Below are 23830 nucleotides of genomic sequence, written 5' to 3'. Positions count from 1 at the left end.
TGAATCAGAAAAATCCTGGCTTTCCCAGTGGAAATGCTCCCTTAGAGTATGTAAGGCTTCCCCAAAAGAAAAATCCTCTGGAGGGGAAGCAGAGGGAATGGAGCCCTCTGCATCAGAATCCTCATAAGTAGATAAGGGCAAATCCAGATAATCAGAAGAACAGAAAAAACAGAATCCTGGTCAGAAGATTCATAAACAACTTCAGTCCTAGGCCTCTTAGAAAGGTGGGGGGGAGTTGGCCACCCTGGATTAGAGATATTAGATCTTCAGCCATTCTTATCATTTGTTTTTTAGGCATAGAGGACTGAACATGCGGCCTAGGCGTCGTTTTTTAAGGCATGGTTCGAGATTTAGGCCTAAGTGAAGAAGGAGGCGTCGGTTTAATATGCAAGTCCGTAGGCCTGAATATACCCTCAGAAATCAGTGCCTGCACAGCGACTCAGGACCCGTCCAAGGTAGAGACATCCGCGGGTTCCATAGTTGAAGAATCTCGCGGCATACCGGACTCCGAATGGGTCTCAGTAGAGGCCTGTGAATCAAAAGTAGCGGGTATCAGGGGCTGCGAAAGTGCCTCACTGAGTATCAGTGAACTGGTGACTAGCTTAGGAGAAGCGCCGTCGGCAGTTTTGGACCTCGGTGGCCTGTCTCTGTCTTTATCTTTGCATGTTTTCAGAATCCCGGTAGTCGGATGGCTAACCAACGACATTTCTGGATAATTAAACCGAGAACCGAAATATTTAGAGGCGAAAATATACTGACGATGGATAGTGCGCTGATTAAATAAAGCACAAAACCGACAGCAAGGTACGTCATGGTCAGTGCCTAGGCAAGGAATACAGTATGAATGAAAATCTTTATGAGGTATTTGCTTTCCACAAGTAATGCAATTATTAACTTTTACTGACATAGGTAAAGAGCAAGAAAAAGTTTCCCCAATGGGGTACTTAGCTTTAGTTGAAGACTTCGGTTCTGAAACTCAAAAATGAAAATTTCACGAGTCAGCCGACCGGCACTTGTGAACTGCTTCTGTTTCAGGCACTGCACGGCAAGAAAGACTGATGTAATGGCATCGGCTGCATGTTTTATACCCCTGACGGCCTGACTTCATGGAAGAAGGGACAGCAACCAATGCAGGACCCAAGACTTTGTTAATCAGGCCGACTGAGGGCTAACCTGCAAGCAGATAACCCAAATGTAATGACTGCAACAGTGAAACACGAAGAACATCCTCATATATATATATATATATATATATATATATATATATATATATATATATATATATATATACTGTATACAACATGTAGACACCTAATATTAGATCAGCTTTTGCAGTTCAAAGCATAAATATCAACATCACACAAACTTAAAAATGTAACATTACCTTTAACATTTGCCAGAGACACTGAGAATATCAGAGTAAACAAATTAAATTCAAACTGATGCATACCTGATCTCTCTTCATTTTGTGACTCACACCTTCTACAGAGCTCTGGAATACTCTTCAGTGATGTCACAGAATACTGTACAATAGAAATAATGGATAAGAAGCAGGAAAGTTCATCAAGCTGTACAACAATTTAGAAATCAGCATGACAATAACACAATAACACATTAACAGATCTCCCTTCACAAAGCATTTAATTTTCTTTTCCGTCCCCTTTTTCCACAGAACCTGTCACATGGCTCATCTACCTTTACCCAGTTAGTCCATTCATTCCATCAGGGGTGAGGGCCAGGCATCCTTGGGCTAGGCAAGAGTCTTATGGCCAATTCACTTCTGTACAGGAAGCCATTCTTTCCCTATACGGTAACAGCCAGGTATAGTGACAGCCAGGTGGTAAGACATGGTACAGCCCTAGGTCCCAATGGAGTGGCCCACCCTTCCCCACAAAATGATCTGCACAGTGACTCCCCTGAACTTCACATGGTGATGCCTGCTAGGAGAATGTGCAAATTACAAGCAGAGTGTGCTCACCAGGCTCATACTTATGTGCTTCTACTAGGTGCAACCCAAGTGGCAAGCCAGAGCTGCATCTTTGTCTCATGATGAGTGGGCAGTTCACTCACTCCTATACTCCTGGCACAATCCTTCCAGTGCTTGTGCTGCTAATGGAACATGGATCACCTTAGTCACTGTCATGGCTTCATCCCTCTGCAGTAATAGAGCATTCCATGTGTGCGTCTTCCTAACAGTGTCAAATTACTGCCCAATGAATCTGATATTGAGAATAACTCTGCAGATAAAATGCATGGAAATGTTCTAATATGCTCTTGGCCTGGATTCCCCCATTCTGCAAGTACACTGTGGGCATAAGTTGTTTGAAAAAATAAACACTCTTGGAGTGCTTGTCTCTGAAGCCATCACAAACTTCCTGGTTTGCCCTCAGGGGCTTCTGGGGCAACCCTGGCTCACACACACACACACACACACACACACACACACACACACACACACACACACACACACACACACACACACACACTGTCTCCAAATAACAGACCATCTCCAAGAAAAAAAGTATACTGGTAATGCTAAGTAACTGAGGGACAAAACATTCACTTTGTAATCAGCGGATTGCACAAATCTATAATAACCTGCAGTAAGGCTTATTTATTCATGATGTTCACAAGACTAAGATTTTTTTTTTAAACTAATCTTCTGCAGATGTAGGATCTCCCAGGAATAAACACCAAATACCAAGAATCCAGCAGGAACTATTTGTCAGTGAGTGATGGCTGCATTTCTAGATGTGGTAATCGCCTTGGTATTGTTGAAGACATGAGAGCAGCAGATAATAAGGTATTCACAAGTAACAAGAAAGGACTGTTAATTAAAATGAATTTACATAGAATTTATGACATATACCATGCAAACATTTCAGTTTTCTTGTTGTAGAATTAACATATCCAATACCAGCTGTGTCACAGTGAAGGCACTAAGAAATTTTGTTGTTTTTACCTCTGGCCTAAACACTGTGGCACACAGACACCATCTAAAACTGCATCACTTCAAAGAAAAACATTTAACCTGTTTTGAAATATGAACATATTCAAATGCATGCAAAGGCAGAATGGTAAATTTATTAAATGTAATCTCCTTGGACAGCTACTGTTATAATTTCTTGCATAACCATCTTATCTTCATCACAGGTATCTCTTACTGGCAGGTCACAACTGCCACGTACATGGGATGTTTTTTGGGTAACTCTGAAAATGGAAGCTGGACCCAGCAGAAATAAAGAGAAGTGGCTCAGCCCTGTTGTGCAATACTTTATACCATGGGTCTAGCATAACATCACCATAAAACTGTGACAGGAGGCCTTGTCATTTTGTCAAGCAAACACTTTATTAGAAAACTGTTCCTGTTTTAATGGACTTCATTTTTATTGGGGAAACTAAAACCATAAATCAGTTTTAATAAAAACATCTTTAACAAAGAAACACCAACACTAATAATACAAAGACACTACAATGGCTTACTGTATGACATTATAACACAATGATGATTACTGGGGAGCTTGCTGCATTATATATGTGACGTAAATGACGATCCAGAAAAAATACTTTGAAATGATAGTGCTGTTCAAGAATGTGATATGGAGAAAATGCAGCAATATCCATGGCAGACATATGTATGAAGACTAACATCTTGTATATGGGGAAAGAAAAAACAATCACCTAAGATTAGTGCTGAAAAAACAGGTCCTACAGATGGAGGAGAGAAAAGTGCTGTTTATCTCATGCACCCAGACTATATAGAAACAATGAATAACTCAGACTGCTTAGTTTTTCAATAACTGGATTGTACAAGGAAAACAAAAACAAGGTTGTCATCCTAGATGAATGGAGGGCTGTTCTGGCACACAACATAAAACTGTCCTGGACGAAAAAGGCCTCAGGGCTACAGAAGACTCCCTCTCTTATAGCTTCAAGATCAAGAGCCCAGTAGCAATGATTCTCCATTGCATTATATGAGACAGAGAGAGAGAGAGAGAGAGACATATTTTAATGACTTCCCTAGGTGAATGTTTGCAGACAATATGGTCTGGCAAGCAATCAAATTCACTGAACCTGTGGACTATGAAGAAGCTTAGAAGCACATTATAAGACTGAACACATAAAACATGGGTTCAAAAAGACTATGGCATATAAAATAAAGTGCATCCGGGGCTCCAGTAGTGCAGAGCCATATCAAGGTCTGTGCCTCTGCTTATTCCCAATAACACTTAAAATGACAGTTGAATAATACTTTCATAGCACTCTCCAGCTGAAACACATTAGCAGATTTTCACAATATAACACAGACACCACACAAAAGGCTGAGCACAAACATTTAAACTTACAGGTGAACATTTAAGGCTACATGGTTGTAAGACTGACAGCTATTTAACTGGGAGTCCGTTTCTTTGAGTGGGATGTCTTCCCCCACACTAGAGTGACCTTGGAGGAACAGAAGGAAAAGTTACCTACATGGGGAGTATGGGAGAGTTGCCCCCCCATAACAACAAAAGCTGTCTTTTAATAATTTTTTTTCTACACTTCTGTAGAAACTCTCTGCGAAACAGTTTCATAATCCCCTTTAAGAGCTGATCAACTAAATGTCAAGTTTGTACTGTTACTCCAGACCAGACAGTGGTTATCAGGTGTCGGGCTTCAATATTTCAGTGAAGTTTAAAAAATCTTTCCAGATCGGTCGTGGATATACCCTCTTTGATGATTGCAATTCTCACTGCTACTGATATTTGTCTGAGAAAACTTTTGGAATGTTGCAGCTTCAGATGTTGACTGAATATACATTTTGGATCCATCACTTACACCATAGAGTTTGGCATCTGCTGAAAGTCACCATTCAAAGAGAAAGGTCAGTCACTGTCCCTGACTACTTATTTGGAAAAGGGATGTCACTACCTGCCAGAGATAATTAATGCCATGGTATCATTATATCGGGGGTCATGTCTTCCACTAAGGATTGATGGCATCTCAGTCTGCTCACATTTCTGCTGCTGACCTAATGAAGCAGAAGCATTGTCAAAAGTTAGGGAAAGAACAGTCATGTCTGAGAAAACAAAGCTTTTTATCAGTGGGTTAGGTTACCTAATCACCATTGAAAAGTGTAAGTTTCAAGTTCTGTACCCTGGATGGTAGCACAGGCTATTTACATTAAAGGAGCCATTCATAACATGGATAAAATCATGGTAAATGATAAAGACCATTCACATGCATAAAAAAACGTGGTCATCCACAGTCCTATCTCTGCACCACTCAGCGCTACAACTTACTGCCTTTAGATGGAGCACTAAGCAAGACTTCCCCTGAAAAAGTGTGCCCCCACCAGCCATGTTTCTGAAAAGATGCATCATTCAGAGATAAAAAAATATACATGTCTTTTCCCCTTTTGATCTGAACCTTACATGAAGGGAATGTTGATAACAAAAGGTAATTATAGAGAGGAAAATGTTTTTTTTTTTATGGGGGGGGGGCTTTTTCATCTTTTGTAGGCCTTCCAATCATAATGATCATAATTTTTAACCTTCTGTCAAAGGAGGAAACAAGAAACTTATAGTAAAAGTGCCTTTGAGCACAGCTGGTTAAAAACTATGTGCTACGTATAATAAGACATGCAACAGCTACAATTGAGTAATATGAATAAATGATCTGCTAGTTTTCAGCTGCACTGATTCTAACTTTGAGACTGCACTGGAATATTCACATCCAAGGTCAAAAGTAAAAGAGATTACTAATCTTAAATTAATTTGCACAGTTGGCATATGATACAAGACTTGCAATTATTTCATTTCTACAGATGTTATTACTTGTACTCGGTGATATGAGATTGTTCTGCTTTCTATCTTCTCAGCTGATGACCCTGATTTTTTGGCAATGGTTCTGAAGTTTAGTAATAATAATGATTTGTACAGGTTTTGGCTATAGCACACTGGAAGGAAACAATAAAAACATGTTTTTTGTTTTAGAAGTTATACAAAATTAAGAAGACATTTAAACTATTGTAGCCAACAGCAGTTAAGGAGAAAGCTGCTGAGAAATAAAAAACGAGTCACAATTTCAGGAATTACTAATAAACATTGATATGGACAACATGTACAAATCTTGGGATAAAAATCTACCTAGGGATGTTTTAATGTGATGATGAACATTTACATTATATGATCTACAAAATGTGTTGACTAGATAAAAAAAAGTATTGACTCTTTCTCTAATAGCCTGCTCTGACCATCGGTCAGTCAAATGAAGACCCCTTAACTTCCTATCTGAAAGTCCAACTAAAAAAGAAGTTATATCTTACCATAACGTTCCATCTGTGTTGTTCATCTTCTTTCATTCATCAGTGATGGGTTTGGTTCCCAGCCCTCGGAAATGAGTCGGCCTATTACCAAGCTCGCGCCAGCCAAAAAAACTCTCGAGCTCTCTACCCAGAATGCCCTTCTCCCTGTTACCTCAGATTGAGTTTGCCAAGAAAGGAAGTAAAGCAGAGACCACTTCTATACAAGTACCCTAGTGCACCACTTAGACCCAAAGCATCCCCCTTTGGAGCCTTTGGAGGAGGAAGGAGGGTGAGAAGTGATGAATGAAAAAAGATGAACAACACAGATGGAATGTTATGGTAAGACATAACTTCTTTATCTGATGTTGTTTATCTTCTTTCCATTCATCATTGATGGGACAGAATCCCGGGCTACCTGGAGGTCCATGGGTGGCCCTTATGGAAAAACATTCCTGAGTACCATTGAGCCAAAGGCAGCTCTCCCCCCTGGAGACCAGGTCCAATTTGTAATGACGGATAAAGTTAGAGGCTTAGCCTAAGTAGCTGCTGCATAGATGTCATCCATGGATGCCCTGGAATGGAATGTTATAAAAGTTGCTTGATCTAGTGGAGTGGGCTTTAACTTTTGTAATGGATTCATTACGGAGGGAATAGGTTCATAGGTTCATAGGTAGGTACTAGGCTATTGGCCCTAGGGCCTATATAAGCCTAGCCAAAGGTACCCTGGCTTTCGCCACCCAAGAAAATTATTTTCCTGTGCCACTGTCGAGCAGAGCCACAGCAGTGATCCCCGGGGTGAATTTCCTATCTCCCATCCAATCATCAAGATTTTTCTTGAACAGTGCTAATGAGGAGCTTTGTTTGATACAGATAGGTAGTTTGTTCCAGAGTATAGGAAGTCTCTGGGACAGGAATCTATCCCTCCAGCATGTTCTGTTTATTGTGGTGATGAGGTTTAGGACCCTAGAGCGTGTAGCTCACAGGGATTGGGATTTCTTTAAGTGGAGCATGTCTAACAGCTCTGGGTTTGACATAGCTTTGTGTGTTAGGCAGAGATTGCCTCTGAGTAGGCGATATGCAACGGAGTAAAGCTGCAGTTTTTTCAGACGGTCTGCATACGGCATCTCTTTGAGGCCGGTAATCCTCTTTGTGAGGTATTTCTGTGGCCTTTCCAGTTGTTGTAGATGTCTTGTGAGGTACATACCAAAAGGGGCATTGTACTCTATAATGGGTCTAATAAGTGACGAGTAGAGGGGAACAATGACCTCTTTTTTCCTGGATGAGAAACCTTTTGTGATGAGGTGTGCCACATAGAAGGATTTCCTGACTACTGTGGCGATGTGATTATCAAAGGAGAGACTACTGTCCACCTGTGTCCCAAGGTCTGTTATCACACTTTCGGTGTTAAGCAGACTACCACCTATGTGGTAGTTCATGGGTACTGACTTTTTACCAAAAGGAATGACAATGCACTTTTTGACATTGAGCTTGAGGCCATGGCTTTGACACCAGGCATCTGTCTAAGCAAGGCCCTTTTGTAGGATGTCCACATCTTTTGGTGTTTTGATTATGGCTCCTAGTTTGCAGTCATCTGCGAACTTCGTTAGCCAAAGACCTTCTGTGTTGGCCTGTACTTCAGAGAAGTAGATATAAAACAGTAGAGGACCCAGGACTGAACCCTGTGGTACACCACTTGTCACTGGTCTGAAGCTGGATTTGGAGTCTGCTACTTTCACAGTGTGGGTTCTGTCAGTGAGCCAGTTGGAAACCCATCTTGTGACATAGGGATTTATACCTAGTTTAGTGAGTTTAGCTATAATTCCAGAGTGGGGGATGGTGTCAAAAGCCTTGGCGAGATCTAGATAGGCTGTGTGAACCACCTTACCCTGATCTACGGCTTTGGTGACTGCTTCAAAGAAGTCTATCAGGTTTAGGAGACATGATCTGCCTTTTACAAACCCAAACTGGGTGGGGTCCTGAGTTTGGAGATTACCAATGTCATTGTTTATAAGTTCAATGATGATACGCTCCATAGCCTTGCAGACTAGGCTTGTTAGGCTAATGGGGCAGTAGTTTCCGGGGTCTGTGGTGGCTTGCCCTTTGTGGAGTGGGATAACTGTCGCTGTGCGCCATTCAATGGGCACATAGCCTGAGGTGAGGCTATGATTGAACATGGTACTTAGGTGGGGTGCCAGTTCGTTCTGTAGTTCATATAGTACACAGCCTGGGATGTCGTCAGGTCCCATGGATGCTGTGTTCTTGGCTTTGGATAGTGTGTTTTTTACCTGTGCAGCCGTGATTACAGGAACTTTGCATTCTTCTGGTATAGAGACGGGCCCTTTAGGGGATGACAGAGGGGTAAAGTTAGCACTGAACCTATCTGCCAGGATGTTGACAATATCCATTGGTTCTGTATATTTAGTGCCATTGTGCTGTAACTCAGAGCAGATCTGAGTGTTGCCATTGAGATTCGTGACATAGCTATAGAATGCTTTGTGGTTGTCTTTAGAGTCAGTGGCGATTTTGTTTTCATAACTAGCTTTGGAGAATTTTATGAGGGATCTCAGCTTCTTACTGAAACTGACCAGGGAGTTTCTCCAATCATGGAATTTTACTCTCTTTTGCAACAGTTTCTTTCTTCTGTTGTAGAATTTGTTTATGGCAGGGGACCACCAGATTGGCTTCCTTTTTTTGGAGGATAGCATCTTGGTTCTGTTAGGGATTGCACGATCCATGCACTCATGTAAGTGCTTACAAAGTGCATTTGTGTAGGATTCAGCAGTCATACCTCTATTGTCCATCAGCATGGGTGTCGTGAAGTTTGCCACTTCTGTCTTAAGAAGCGTGAAGTTGACTTTGGAGAAATGTTTTACTGTGGTTTCCCTAATGGGGGGTGGTGAGGGATGTGGATGTCTAGGGTGATTAGCTTATGGTCGGATCTGACCAACGAGGAATTGATCTCTGGTGTGGAGCACCGGTTGCCCATGTTGGTAATAACCAGGTCTAGGATATTGCTGCCCCTGGTGGGGGTGTTGATAAGTTGATCCATGGCATTGGAATTTATGAATTCCAGAAAACATTGAGCACAAGAGTTGGTACATGAGTAGTTTTCCCAGTTAATGGTAGGGTAGTTGAAATCACCCAATATTAGGGTGTTAGGTTGTACCCTAATATTTTCCAGTGTATTAAGAAATGAGGAGTGGGAATCCTGGGGCATGGTGGGGGATCTGCAGCAAGCTACAATTTGGATTGCGGTCTTGTCCAGCGTTAGTTGCACTTGGATAATCTCGGATGCATTATGCTGAGCAACTAGCCTAGAGGTGTGGATATCCTTAATGAATATGGACACGCTTCTGCCTTTAGTGTTTCGGTCCAGGTTAGGTGGCCGAAAGGTGTGGTATGAATTACAGCCTGGTAATGCAGGGGTACTCTCTGGAGCCTTGACCCAGGTCTTTGTCACTGCACAGATGTCGATGTTCTCCATTTTATGGAGTGCCTCGAGAGAGTGCATTTTGAGGTTTAGACTTCTAGCATTGAGTAGCAATACCCTCAGATTCTTCTTGTCTGTACCTGTTAGGGTGGTGAATTTGTCATTTGAACTTTGCCTAAAAAAGGCACTATAGGGGTGGCTAGAGCCTTAGCCAGTATCCGGAATCCCAGGGGCGACAGGTGCAGGCCATCTCTGGCAAAGCATTGTGGCTTGTCGATCATGGCATCCCAGGCAGACAGATACTGGATCCAATTAGAATGACACCAGAAGCTTAGCCAATTGTTGAAGTCAATCATTTTGTCCTTGTACTGTGGTATCATTCTGGGTGATGGCAGGATGCTACTCAGGGCTAGGCTCATACCTGCCTGGGCTACAAGATCGGACAGCTCCTCCATGTCCCTTTTCATGCAGTCCAAGGAGGTACATCTCAGGTCATTCACACCAACATGGACAATGACAGAGTCACATCTGTACTTGTTGTGGAGTGACCTGAGTGCATGCATTATGTGGTTGATCCTGGCACCCGACAGGCAGCTGACAATAACTTTCTCCTTGTTTAGCCTGGTGAGTGGAACATCAGTGTGCCTGACTACAGAGTCATCTATGACTAGAGTTTTGGGTACGTTGTTATGCCTTATGGGCTGTGGTTGAGTGGCACACTGAGTTTGTGGGCTATGTGTCATTTGGGTTGTGTTGGGGGGTGGAGGTTGCTTGTGTTTCTGCTTTGGAGGTCCCTGTTGCTTGGGCAGATTTTTACTGAGAGCCTCCGCGAATGTAGGTGTGTGTTTTGTGTTTCTATGTGTGTGTTTTGGTGGTGTAGGTTTTGAGGGACTATGTGCTGAGTGTGGTGTGGTGCAAGTGTTTACCTTCTCCTCTTGACTGTCTAGTCCAGTCTTGGGTGAAGAGAGCTTTGTTTACAGTTTGGCTATATAAGTGCATCTCTCACAGGTTGTAGTGTTGGGTGGTAGGAGGAGAGGGTTGTCTGTGTAGATGAGGCAATTACTGTATTGCCCCAAGATGCCCAGATTCATCAGGTAGACAGGAGAAAACAGCGGGGGCTGACCCTTAGACATGCCTGGATAGGTGCTTATTTGTTAAGTACTAGAAACTGTTTTCCTCTAGACAGTGAGGAAAGATGAGTGCTGTAGTAATTTCTAGCTTATTTAGTGCTTACAATAAGTTCTGAACAAGTGCTGAAACAAAAAACTGGCTAGTTCTAAGAAACAAAATTAAGCTAGAAGGCTTTCCTCCAACACAGAAAGGCTTGGGCCCTAGAAGCCTACAAATAGTCCTGGACACAGCAAATCTATATCCAGGCTAGACTACCCACAGGAAAGTCAGGAAACAAGCTTAGAAAAAGGTTTTTTTTTTTTTTTTTTTTAGTGGAAAGAGAGAAAGGAGTAGCAGAAACTAAGTTGATTGGCCTTCTCAAATGTTCTCCCTGTACTGGGTAGAATGAGGTAATAACACTGGACTGGGAGGAGGGTCCCAGATCAAATTTCCACTAGGGGCGGGCAACTGCAAAGCCCCCAACTATAAAAACACTATACCAACAGGGAGGGAGTGTGGGAAACAAACTGCAGAAATGTTTCTCACAGCTGAAAAGCAGCAGTGAGCCTTTAAATGAAAGTTTTAAACAGCTAAAGGAGCCTCTAGAAAAAAGAGTTTAACTGCAACAAGTTATCAGAAACAAACAACCCAACAGATGCTTAATAAAAGTGGGCAATTTCCAGTGAATACCTCACACACAGTGAAACTAGCTAGAAAAATACACAGTACACAAAGTGCTATAAATAACAAAGAAATAAAAAACAAAATAAACAAAAGAACAGGACACTTAATATTATATATTACAGCTCCGAGTTTGCTCAGTGTCCTTCCTTCGATTAGCTCAATGTGAAATTGCAGAACACTCACAACTGAACTTCTTAGGTAACAGAAAGTTGAAATCTGCGACAGCTTTTAAGAAAGAAATCTCAAAAGAACCAATGAGGTGCTTAGTCTAAGCTGTAGTCCAGGTGACCTCAGTCAGCCAATGACATCAAACAATTCTCTCTCACTGAAATGCCTGATGGCTTTGGCTAAACAAAGATGTTCCTGAATATGTGCTCGGACACACAGCCTCCACAAACACTAGGGCCAAATACAAGCCTGAATATGGAAATGCTACAAATATCCCCACTACTTAGAAACAAACTGCAGAAATGTTTCTCACAGCTGAAAAGCAGCAGTGAGCCTTTAAATGAAAGTTTTAAACAGCTAAAGGAGCCTCTAGAAAAAAAGAGTTTAACTGCAACAAGTTATCAGAAACAAACAACCCAACAGATGCTTAATAAAAGTGGACAATTTCCAGTTAATACCTCACACACAGTGAAACTAGCTAGAAAAATACACAGTACACAAAGTGCTATAAATAACAAAGAAATAAAGAACAAAATAAACAAAAAACAGGATACTTAATGTTATATATTATAGCTCCGAGTTTGCTCAGTGTGCTTCCTTCGATTAGCTCAGTGTGAAAATGGTGATACGTATGCAATCCCTTAGCCATCTTGATAAAGTAACTTTGGAAACAGCTTCTCCCATTTTGGGTCCCGAAAAAGAGATGAAAAACTGTTCAGATTTACGGACAGGTTTGGTCCTGTCTAGGTAAAATTTTAATTGTCTATGTATGTCTAAGGTGTTAAGGCAATACTCTCCTCTCTTGGCAAAATTCAGAAAAAACACAGTTAGATCAATGGACTGTTTAACAGAGAATTCAAAAACAACTTTTGGAAGAAAGGATGGGTTCGTCTGAAGTGACACTCTGTCTTTATGTAAGACCAGGTAGGGCCTCTTGATACACAATGCATGCAGGTCCGAAACTCTTCTGGCAGAGGTAATGGCTACCATGAACAAAGATTTCCAAGACAAAAACTTTAGGTCACACTTAGCAGCAGGCTCAAAGGGCTTTTGAGTCAATGGCTGGAGGACTAATGTGAGGTTCCATGGTTCCACGGGCTGTCTGAGAGGAGGCCTGAGATGAGAGGTCCCTTTGAGGAAAGCCTTGCAGAGGCATAAAGAGATAAGAGGGGTGCCATCTATACCACTGTGGAAATTGCTGCTAGATGCACTGGTACTGTAGTATTATTTGTTATGTAGAGGCAGAGGCTCCGTTGTCATAAAATTTAGCCAAGTATTGAAGCACTGTAGTAACTGGAGCCGAATACGGGTCTAGCATGTTATCCTTTGGCCAAATGAAGAACCTTTTCCATTTATCCTGATATAGTCTTCTGGTGGATGGTTTGTGAGAGGCCAGAATGATGTCTCGAACAGGTGAGGAGAGATTAGCTTACCTGGCGACTAGCGGAAGTGGAGAAACCAAGCTATCAGCTTGAGAGTGGACAGGTTTGGGTGACTCAACCCCTAGGGGTGAGTGATCAGATCTAGTAGAGGGTCCAGAATCTATGGCGGGTATACTAGGTGAGGCTGAAGAAAGGGGAATCAAACTTGTCGAGGCCAGAATGAGGCTATGAGGACCACCTTGCATCTCAACTGAAGAACTTTCTTTAGAAATTGTGGGATCAGAGGAATAGGAGGATAAGCGTAGAGAAGTCCCGTGAGCCAATTGTGAATCAGAGCATCCCTCGGTGACTCCCTCTCCGAGGGAAGTAGGGCAAAGTAGCTGCAGCACTTGGTGTTTGACGGGGGAAGTGAAAAGATCACAGCAAGGCTAGCCCCAGTGGCTAAAGATTACAGATGCTACCTCGGGGTTGAGGGACCATTTGTGGGGCATGAGGATGCAATCTACTCAGTTTGTCTGCAATCATGTTGGAGATCCCCAGGATATGCGGTGCTATCAGAAAGAGGTCGGAAGCTATCATCCACTGCCAAATTCTCATGGCTTCTTGACACAGGGGGAAGGACTTGGTTCCTCCTTCCTTGTTGATGTACCAGACCACTGACACATTGTCTGATTGAATTGCAATTGTCCTGGAGGGGAGAGCCAAATGGAATGTCTGCAACGCTAACAGCACAGTTCTCAGTTCTAGAACATTGATATGCAGGTGAGCCTCTGAGGTGGACCATGTGCCTTGGCCAGTCTTTCCCTGGAAATGTCCCCCCCCACCTAATCTGGGAAGCATCTGTGGTCACAAAGGCTGTGAGCTGGGAGGGTTGAAATGGGTGGCTCCAAAGATCTACGTCTGGCTTCATCCACCAAAGCAGGTCCTGCTTGCAGGAGTTAGTTATTCGAATCTTGTAATTCAGGGGATGACAATTTGGGAACCATTGACACAGAAGGAGCCATTGCCGAATTCACATATGTAGCTTTGCTAGAGGCACTATTGGAATTGATGCAGCCATAGAACCTAGGGCTTGAAGAACTTCCCTTGCAGAGGCTGATGCCTGAGAAAGAATTACTCGGATAGGAAGCCTCAATCGATGAAGTCTGTGAAGATGGAGTGATACCAGACAGGACTGAGTATTGAACACTGCTCCAATGAACTGTATTTGTTATGTAGGGATAAGATTTGATTTCTCCCAATGTATCGTTATTCCCAACAATTCTGCCAGAGAGAGAGAGTATGTTGTAGTGCAGTTACCAGAAGATACTTGGTGGGAGCAGTAAGGAGCCAGTCATCTAGATATAGAAACACCCAGAATCCTTTTAGTTTCAAGTGAGCTGTTACCACTGCCATGCATTTTGTGAACACTCTGGGGGCTGTAGAGAGACAGAACGGCAGGGCACAGTATTGGTAATGATTGGCTCCTAGCCAGATGCGAAGCAGACTCCTAGAGCATTTGTCCATCTTGATGTGGTAATAAACATCCCAGAGATTTATACAGCACATCCAATCGCCTTCTTTTAGAAAGGGAAGGATGGACTGAACCGTAACCATCCAGAATTTGGTGTGGGTGACAGATTTGTTTAAGGTGCTGTGATCCAAAATGGGTCTCCAGTCCCCTGTCTTTTTTGGCACCAAAAAGAATCTCGAGTAAAACCCGGATCTGTGCTGGGCTGGTAGGACTGGTTGGATGTCTCTTTTTTGAGACAGCTTTATAATCTCTGAACCTGCTTCTTCCCTTTGAGTGGGTGGAATGTTGGGAAGTTTTCTTGGAAATGTTGGCTGACAAGAAAGAGGAATGGTGTAACCTCTGGTGATAGTATTCTGCACCCAATGATCGGTGGTGATAGATTGCCAGGCAGCTTGGTGCAGAGAGAAATGACCCCCAACTGCTTCCAGAGGTAAGCAATCGGGCTGCTTCTCAGAAGCGCTGATAAGCCTCTCCAGAGAAGGAGTCCCTGGAGCCTTGGTTGCGAGGACCCCCTCTGCCTCTATAGGGGCATCTTCCAGAAATGTTACCTCCTCTGCCTCTGGGAGTATCATCACTACGTGCATCATGGAAAGGACCCTGAGATTTCTTATGCCACATTTTCCCACTCCTCTGATTCCTGTAGAAGGTACATTGACGGTTGGAAATCTGTAGGCCTATGGCAGACAGGGTTTTTATGTCTTGCTCACACCTGGCTAGCATGTCCTTCACTTTGGAGCTGAAAAGGGATGAAGATTCAATGGGAGCATTCAGAAAGGAAGATGTGAAAGGATCAGCGAGGTCACAGATGCGCATCCAGGCATGACGCCTCATAACAATGCCCGATCCCGCTGCTCTAGCCACCCCTTCGGTCGCATTTGTGACCAACCTCATGGACAAGTTGGATATTGATTCCAGGGTTGCTAGCTGTGAGGCCACTTTGTCCCTGACCTTATCAGACAACTGTCCTATGAACGTCTCAAAGAGTTCAGAGATCAAGTCCCTCTGGAGCTTTGGAAAATGTGCCAAATAATTCAGGGATCATATAGAAAAGGTCCCTGATGCAAAAACACACTTCCAAAGTCTGTCCACCGCCCGGGACTCCCTGTTGGGTGGGTGGACAGTGGGACTTTTCTCAGCCAAGTCCTTTTTTATAGCCACCGCCACCACCATAGCATCAACTGGTAACCCTTTGGACCAATGCAGATTCTCTACGGAGGGGAAAAAAATTTTGTCTGGTCTCCAGGGGATTGCCTCAATGGAATCAATGGAGTGATACCAGACAGGACTGAGTACTGAACACTGTGCACTGCACGATGAGCTGGACAAGCTCGTCGGCAGGTGGGGTCACCCAAGAGGTAGAAGGCCGGGCACGAAAAGCCTGCAGGAACATGGACTCCTCAGATGAAGGGTTGGATGGCTTCCAGTCACCTCCCTGCTTTAAAATCTCCAGGATGTTTCAGAAGGAGACATCATCAGGCGGTGACCAAGTGGAGACTTCACTATCATCGTAATATGTGTCTTCCATTAAGGACTCCTCAGGCGAGTCCATGTGCTTCCTCTTGCATGTCTCTTTTCGAGGGGGCTCCTCAGTGGGCTTCTCTGAGGAGGACTCAGAAGAGTGGGTACCCTGAACAGGGGTGTCCTGCGACTTTTCTGCCTGATGTCCTGGGGGGTGGTCTGTGACAGCTGTAGCTCAGGGGGTGAAAACTGAGGTTCCGACATCAAAGGAGTGCTGCCAGAAGCAAGAGCCCTCTCCATCGCGTGAAAGGCAGGCCCATCCGAAGAGGGATGGGAGCCCAGAACTGAGAAAGGCAACCTCGGGACTGGGGTCACACTCCACTCTGATGGACCAGCCCCCATGGAGAGAGCCTCAAGCAGGATCAGTGCAGATGCAGCCATCGGCGCCGAGGAAGAAACCAAGGGAAAAGTGGGCACCATACCCCAGGCTGACGCGCCCGTTCCCCAATCCCCAAATTGAGGAAGGACCGGTTTGGTGGGAACCAAAGACCAACGGGACAAACTCAGAGCCAGAGTGAGATGCATCATAGGTGCAGAGGTGATGCGTTCCAAGAAGGATGTCGGAGCAGAAGGCTTCGGAACTGAGATGGTCAAAGGAGAAGTGTAAGATGGAGTCCGTGGATAAGGCAACCCAAGTCCTGCAGGTTGATGGATTTTAGAAAGTGAGGGAATCCCCCCTGGCTACCAACAGCTGGTCCATAAGACGCATCACATCATGTTCCAAAAGGCTCCTGGTGGATCTAGTGGATACTTCAGACAGAGAGTCAGGGCGTTCGAGGAAAGGGCTATATGCTTGGCCCAGAAATGGGTCTACAGAGGGGGAGTATTGGGTCCGTGGTGCAACGTCTGCCAGCATCAAAGTCTCTAGTTTTGAGACCGGAAGCAAAGATGTCAGACCCAGTGAGGTCGGTACAATGCTTGGTGCCAAAGTGGCACTCTGAGTCGAAAAGGATGGTTCCAAAATGGAAACTGATGGTGTAGTTGAAGGTGTGTCCTCAGCCGAAGTAGCTACATGTGCTGAAGTTGAAACAGGCGTAGTAAGATCTATGACTGGTGCCAAAGGCAGGACCTGTGTCAAAACAGGCATCAATATTGAAGGTTTTGAGATGGTCGGAGCCGAGGAAGGTGGAACCAAAGAGGCAGATTTATGTTACGATGATAACTTAGGGACCTTAGATTTCCCAGGTTTGTTCTGATCACCCGATGGTGAAGAAGGAACAGAAAGGGATCTCTTTTTGTCCTTAGAAGGAGGGGTTGAGACCTCCATCACAGAAATGGCCTCTGAGAAGGGAGACTTGAGTAAACCCTTCAGAATGAGTTTATGTTTGCACACATTAAGACAGCGTTGGCTGAAGCTCTGACAAATATCACATGGCAGCTGCACCGAAAGGTGGGCCACTCCCAAACAGTATACATGTAGTCATCATGTGAATCACTGTTAGGTAACTTGCCCTTACAAGAAGTACAATGCTTAAAGCCTGAAGTACCCTTTTTATCCGATATCTTGGTAGAAAAGGACACCACAACCAACTGTATAATCCAACAATAATAAAGTCAACTCCATTCAAAAAATCACAAGAAAATCACCAATATAAGAATACACTGTATGAAGAGAAGAAATGGAAACACCTCAATAAAGATAAAAGCTAACAGGTTAAACAGGAGAAACAATATCACCTATGGTATTAAGAAATACCACAAGGACAAGGGAAAAGGCCGTACCAACAATGGTACTTGAAGTTTACCAATGGTAACAACGGGTAGAGTGGAAAGAATAAGGTTAGACTGAAAAAAAGACACTATCAATACTAAAGGTTTGGTAAAGTATAAAGATATCCAAAAATTTTTACACAAATATCAAAAAAAATTTCACTTAGCTGAGAGCTCAGCTGAAACACGGCTTTACGGCTAAGCGGCAGACGAGATCTGAGGTAACAGGGAGAAGGGCATTCTGTGTAGAGACTTAGCTCGAGAGTTTTTTTGGCTGGTGCGAGCTTGGGAATAGGCTGACTCAGTAATGAGAGCTTGGAACCGAACCCATCAGTGATGAAAGGAAAGAAGATTAACAACATCAGATCATTACCTCTCGGACAGGCAGACAATAAACGGGTTTGAACCCCAAAGTTTTGGGATTGGGGCCCAAAAGGGGGTTGGGGGCCAGTGGGCAGAACTTCAGTAAACCTTTTTTTTCTTTTTTAATAACTTTAAGGGATTGCTTGGGAATGTGAAAACCCCCTTTTTTTTGGAAATTTCCCAAAAAATACCTTGGTTTAACCCCCGGGAACTTTTGAGGCTTCCCCTGGGGGAAGGGGGCCTAATTTACGGGAAAATTTCCCCAGGTTTTGCAAAACAAAAATTTCCCTTCCCCTTTTTTAAAAGGTCTTTTGAGTGGGCCTTTCCCCTTTTCCCCAGAATGGGTAAAAACCGGGGCTTTTTCGGGCCTTATTTTACCCCCCAATAGGTTTCCAATTCCCAAAAGAATTTTCCCCTTTGCCCGGGGTTTGGAAAATAAAAGGGTTTTTTTTACCTAGGGAAACCCTTTGGCAAAAGGGAAAAAAATTGGAAAAATTTTAAACCCCAACTGTTACCGAATCTGAACTTTCATGAAGATTCAAAAGCGGGGCCTTTTTCCGGGAAAAAATGTTTAATTAAAGCTTTCTTCAATTTTTAAAACAAAACGGGAAAAAGGGGTTTGGTTTTCCCCATCAAAAGGGTTTTGTTTTTTTAAAACTGTTTAAATGGTGAAATTAAAATCCCTTTTAAGAAAATGTGACTGGCCCAAAATGAAAAAAAAACCCTTTTGGAAACATTCAAAAAAATTTTAAAATTTAATTTTTTATTTTTTTAAATTTTTTTTTCCCTTTTCAGGCCCCAAATCCCTTTTCAAAGGGTTTTCTTTGCTGGGCCCCTTAAGTTCCCCTTTTAATTTAAACAGAAATTTTTTGGGGTTAACCAGAACCAAATTTTTAAATTTTGGCAAAAATTTTTTTCAAAGGGGGAAATTGGGGGAAAAATTTTCCAGGGGGCCTTGGGCCATTTTTGTTTCCCCAAACACCACGGAAAATATTACATTTTTTTAACTCTTTAAGAGTTTTAAAAGGAAGGGGGAAAGGAATAAATTCCCCTTCCCCCCCCAACCCTGAAAAAAAGGGCCCTTTTCCAAACTGTTTAAAGCCTTTGTCGGGCCTTTTTTTTAAATTTTAAGAAAACCAAAAACTAGTTTCCCCCCAGATTATTTTTTAAACCGGGGCCGTTTAACTGGGGGTTTATGATTTTTCTTTAAATGTTCCAATGGGTTTTTTTTTCCGGCGGGAAGGCTTTTTAAATTTTTAAATTTAGTGGTGTTCCAAAGGTTTTGCCCCCGATAGGGGTAAAGGGCCCTTGTTTTTAGGGAAATCATTTTTTCCTTTTAAAAAAGGATTTAGGAAGTAAAGGGGGTTTCCAAAAAACGTTAGGGCTTTTAAACAGCAAAATTCCCTTTGTTGATAGAAATTTTTTCCCAAAATTTGCCCGAAACATTTTCCCAAAATTTGGTTCCCCGGAAATTCCAGCAGGGAAAAAAAGGGCCGGGTTTAATTAAATCCCTTTTTGGGGTACACCCAAACCCCCAAGGGAAACTCCCTTTAAGGGGGGGTAATTACCAAGCTTTCCTTTTCCCCCTTTTAAAATTTTTAGTGTACCCTAACCCCGGTTTTTAAAATTTTTTTTCGGGGTTGGGGCTTTCCCTTTTTGGATTATCACCGTTTGCTATAAGTAACCATCTCTTTTTTTCGGGCCCCGGGAATTATTATGTCGGGGGGCACATTTTGGTTCTTTTTTTACAACCCGGCCTTTTGGTTTTAAAAACCCCTGTTTAAAAAGGAACCCTTTTTTCCCTTGGAATAAGGGTGCCATTGGAATATTTAATTCCTTTTTTGTCCATTAAAATTCGGGTTCCGGTTTTGTAAAAGAGAAAGCCCGGGGCATCAAGTTTAAAGGGTTCCTCAAAACATTTCCCCAATTTTTCTGTGGGTTCCCTATGCCCCCTTTCCAAATTTAACCAAGCCTTTCTTCCCGTAAAATTCTTGGGTTTTAAGCACAATTTTACCCAAAGGTTTTTAAAATTTTTAATCCAAAGGGTCCCCGGCTTTTTTGGGGGAATGAAAGGCCCTTTAAAACCTTGCCTTCCTTGGGGGACCAATCCCATTTTAAATAAATTTTGTTTTTGACCTTTTTCCCTTTTTGGGGGCCATTTGGCTTCCTTTTACCTTTAAATGTGAAAGGGGAAAATCTTACCCTTAGTAAAATTTTAAACTCCATTTTCTTTTATTTTCCCCAGTTTTTTTAAAATTTTTAATTTTCCCCCCCCAAACTGCCAAAAGGTTTCTTCAGCTGAAAAAAGTAAGTGTTTTCCCTTGGGAAACCCCCGCCCTTCCCCATTTTTTTTGGGGCCCCCCATTTCACAAACCCTTTTGTGTTTCCCCTTTTCCCCGGGGCCTTTGTAACCCCCTCTTTTATTTGGGCGGGCTAAAACCCGTTTTTTCCCAATTTCAATAAAATTATTGAAAAAAAAACCCTTTAAAGCCCAAAAGATTTTCCTTACCCCTTTTCCCCTTTTGTTTTTTAACCCAAAATTTTTAAAAACCCGGTAAAGGGCCCAAAATTTTGGGCCAACAGATCATTTTGGTTTTGTTTTTTTAAAACCCGCTTTGTCTAGGAAAGCACTGAACTTTGCCTCAAAAATTCCCTTAAACCCCCTTTACACTGCGTTTTTTTTCCCCTTGGTTCCCGGGATGGAAAAATCCTTTCCCTTCCCTTGGAACGGGCTTTCGGGTTGTTGTTTTTTGGTTTTAAATTGGACCCCCTAGGAAAGCAGTAAAACTTTTGGCCCTAAAGGACTGTGATTTTTTTTTCCCCCTCTGTTAGGTTTAAATCCCTTTGGGGGCCCCCGGATTTTTCCGGGGCCCCAACCCCTTTTGGGCCAAAACGGGGTAAAAAGGGATCCCGGGATTTTGGGGGAAAAATTTTAGTTTTCCCGGTTTTTCCTGCAAATAAATCGGGGTTAAAGATTCGGGAAAAAAAAAAAAAGCAACAGGGGGAAAATTCCAATGGTCGGGGGGAAAAAGGAAGGATTTTTAAATAAAGAAGGCCCCCCAAAATTTCCCCTCAGGTAAAAATTCCCCCAAAGGTAGTTTTTGGGGAAAGAGCAAATAAAAATTTGCACGGTTTCTGGGGGGGGAAAATTTCCCCCCAAAGAACGGAAATTTGAAAACCCTTGGCAAAATTGGTAGTCCCCCCTTTTTTTTTACCGGGAATTTTGGGGCCCTGTAAGGGTTTTCCCGGATCAACTTTTTTCAAAATTGGGGGAGGGGGAAAAGGCTGCCAGCCTTCTTTGTTTTTAAATTTTCGGCTTTGAAAAATTTTAAAAATAAAAAATTACGGCAAAATTTTTTAAATAAAAGGCCGTTTAATTTAAAGGAATTTTAGCCTTTGGATCGGGGGGGAAAAGGAAAATTTGGGGGCCAAAGTTTTTCCCCAAATGGTTCCTTTTAAAAAAAATTATGGGTTTGATGGCCCTTTAAAAAGGGAAAGGGATCCAAAAAGGGGGAGTCGGGTTTTGGGTTGGCTCCTGTCTTTTTTTGGAAAATTTTAATGAAAAATTTTCTTTTGGAAGGGTTTTAAAATTTCCTCCAAAATTGTAAAAAAAATTTTTAAATGATTTTTGGTTAAACCCTTAGAAAAAAACCAAAAGGGTTGTTCTGGGGGGCCCCGGGAAAAAGGGAAAAAGAAAAAATTTTAAAATTTTTGCCCCCAAAGAAATGAAAATTTTAATTTTTGACATCCCCTAAAAAGGCCCCTGGGTTTTAAATTTTAATTAAAATTTTAAAAATTTGTTTTTTTGGAGTTACCCAGGAAATTTTAGGGAAGAAAGTTAAGAAAAGGGGTTTTTTTCCCTTTTGTGAAGGACAATGTTTTATTTTGTTTTTCCCTGGGGATCCTAACCCTTTTGAGTGGCAAATGTGGGAAAAGAGTTATTGGGGCCGGTTTTTTAATTTAAAAAAAACACAAAAAAAAAATTAAAAATTTTTCCCCAAGTAAAGAAAATGGGTTTGGATAATGGCCCCCAAAGGAAAACGGATTTCGAATTTAAAAAATTTTTTGTGGGAAATTCCCCTATTTTGGATAAAAAACAGTACATTTCCCCAAAAGGCTTTCTTTTCCACCCCTTTACCCAAAACAATTTTTTTAAAAGCCTGACTTTTCTGTTTTGAAGAAAAATTATTTTTTTTTAACCCTAACCCTTGTTTTAAAAAAATTTTTAGAAAACCAAAGTTTTGTAATATTTTGGCGTTTTACCTTTTTTTCCAACGGGGTTTTTCCCACCCATTTTAAATTTAATTTTTAAAGGGAAAAACCCCCACCCGGGGAACTTTCTTTAGTTCCTTCTCTTTATTAAGGGGCCTTTTTATACCCTTCCCCCCTTTTCCCCAAAACCCCATACTCTCCATTTTTCTAAAAAATTCAGCCGATTTCCCCTAATTTTCCTACCAAACCTTTACCGGTACACCCCAACGGGGTTGTTTTTGAATTAAACCCGGGGGGCCTTGGGGTTCCCGGTTCCCCCCAAAATGGGGGCCAAAATCCTCCTGTTTTTCCCCCTTCAACAGGGTCCCATTTAACCCCTACTTTCCCTTTATTGTGTAATTTTCAAAAGGGGCCCAAAATTTTCCGGAAAACCCCTTTCTAAATTTTTCCCTTTTCTGAATAAAAAACATTTTTTTTTCCGGGATCCACTCCATCAGGGTTTTAAAATCCCTTCCCCTCCCCCCTGGGCACCCTTGCCCCTTATAAAAAACCCGTGGGTTTTAAGAATGCCATTATTTTTTCCCCGGGCTTTTAAAACCTTTGGGCCTGCTTGGTCCCAACCCAAAGGGCTCTTGACCAAGGTGGGGGGTTGCTTCTGGGGGTTTGGGTCTTAATTTAACCACGTTTTGGGGGATTGGGGTTTTTCCCCGGTTAAAGGGGGGTAATGTTTTTCCCAACGCATTCCATGCAAATGAGTTTCCTTTAAAGCTAATTTTTTAAACAAGGGGTTCATCGCTCCCCCTCTTGCAATGGGGATGCTTAACAATGTTTGGGGGGGAATTTTAAGGGGAAATTACAAAGGGGGGCCCCGGGGGGAAAAAAGGTTTAAAATGCCATTTATTGACTAACTCCGGTCGGGAAATTCTGGCAGGTAAAATGGGGGTTTTTTGAAAAGGCGTTTATAAAAACTTTTTGGGTTGGGAATTTTAAAATTAAAAGGGGTATCGGACCTTTTTAAGGCCAAATGGCAACGGGGCCCCCAATAACTTTTTTTTCCTTTCCGGGCTAACCTTTTCGGGGTTTAGCTTTAAATTTTGTTTTAAGTCCCCTTCCACAAAAAAAGTTTTGTGGATGGTTTCCCTTACTTTACTTTGGGGGTTTTTTTTTTTAGGAAAATCAAATTTTTGTTAAATTTTTCACCCTTTTCCAAAAAATTTAACCCCAAGGGTTTTAATGTAACCTCGGCGTTGTTTTTTAAGAATGGCCCCTTTCCCTTTCCCCAACTAATGGTCTTTTTAAGGTTTCAAAATAAATTTCCCGGGAAAACCAATTTGGGCGTAAAATTTCCCATTGGGCCCAAATTTTTTCCCCATTGTTTTTTGGGGTTTAACGAAATTTAAATCCACAATTTTTTCCCCTTTTTGGATTTAAAGGGGAATGGGGGGGGATTCTTT

At 42.4% G+C, this 23830-nt stretch overlaps 1 protein-coding gene across 8 annotated transcripts in view; it reads right to left on the bottom strand.

Annotated features, from left to right (window-relative positions):
* The window catches only part of LOC122793060 (synuclein alpha interacting protein), a 2145219-nt gene that overhangs the window by 607774 nt on the left and 1513615 nt on the right, over positions 1–23830 (bottom strand). For all 8 annotated transcript variants that reach the window (XM_044060745.1, XM_044060746.1, XM_044060744.1 and 5 more), the window contains one exon: positions 1451–1523. In XM_044060745.1, the coding sequence (XP_043916680.1) occupies positions 1451–1523 (73 nt within the window). The remainder of the gene's footprint in view (positions 1–1450; positions 1524–23830) is intronic.

Source organism: Protopterus annectens, chromosome 2.part0, assembly GCF_019279795.1.
Source record: "Protopterus annectens isolate FY-2018-M chromosome 2.part0, PAN1.0, whole genome shotgun sequence".
Classification (NCBI taxonomy): domain Eukaryota; kingdom Metazoa; phylum Chordata; order Ceratodontiformes; family Protopteridae; genus Protopterus; species Protopterus annectens.
The sequence above is the reverse complement of the archived record's forward strand: the minus strand, read 5'-3'. Positions and strand labels throughout refer to the sequence as shown.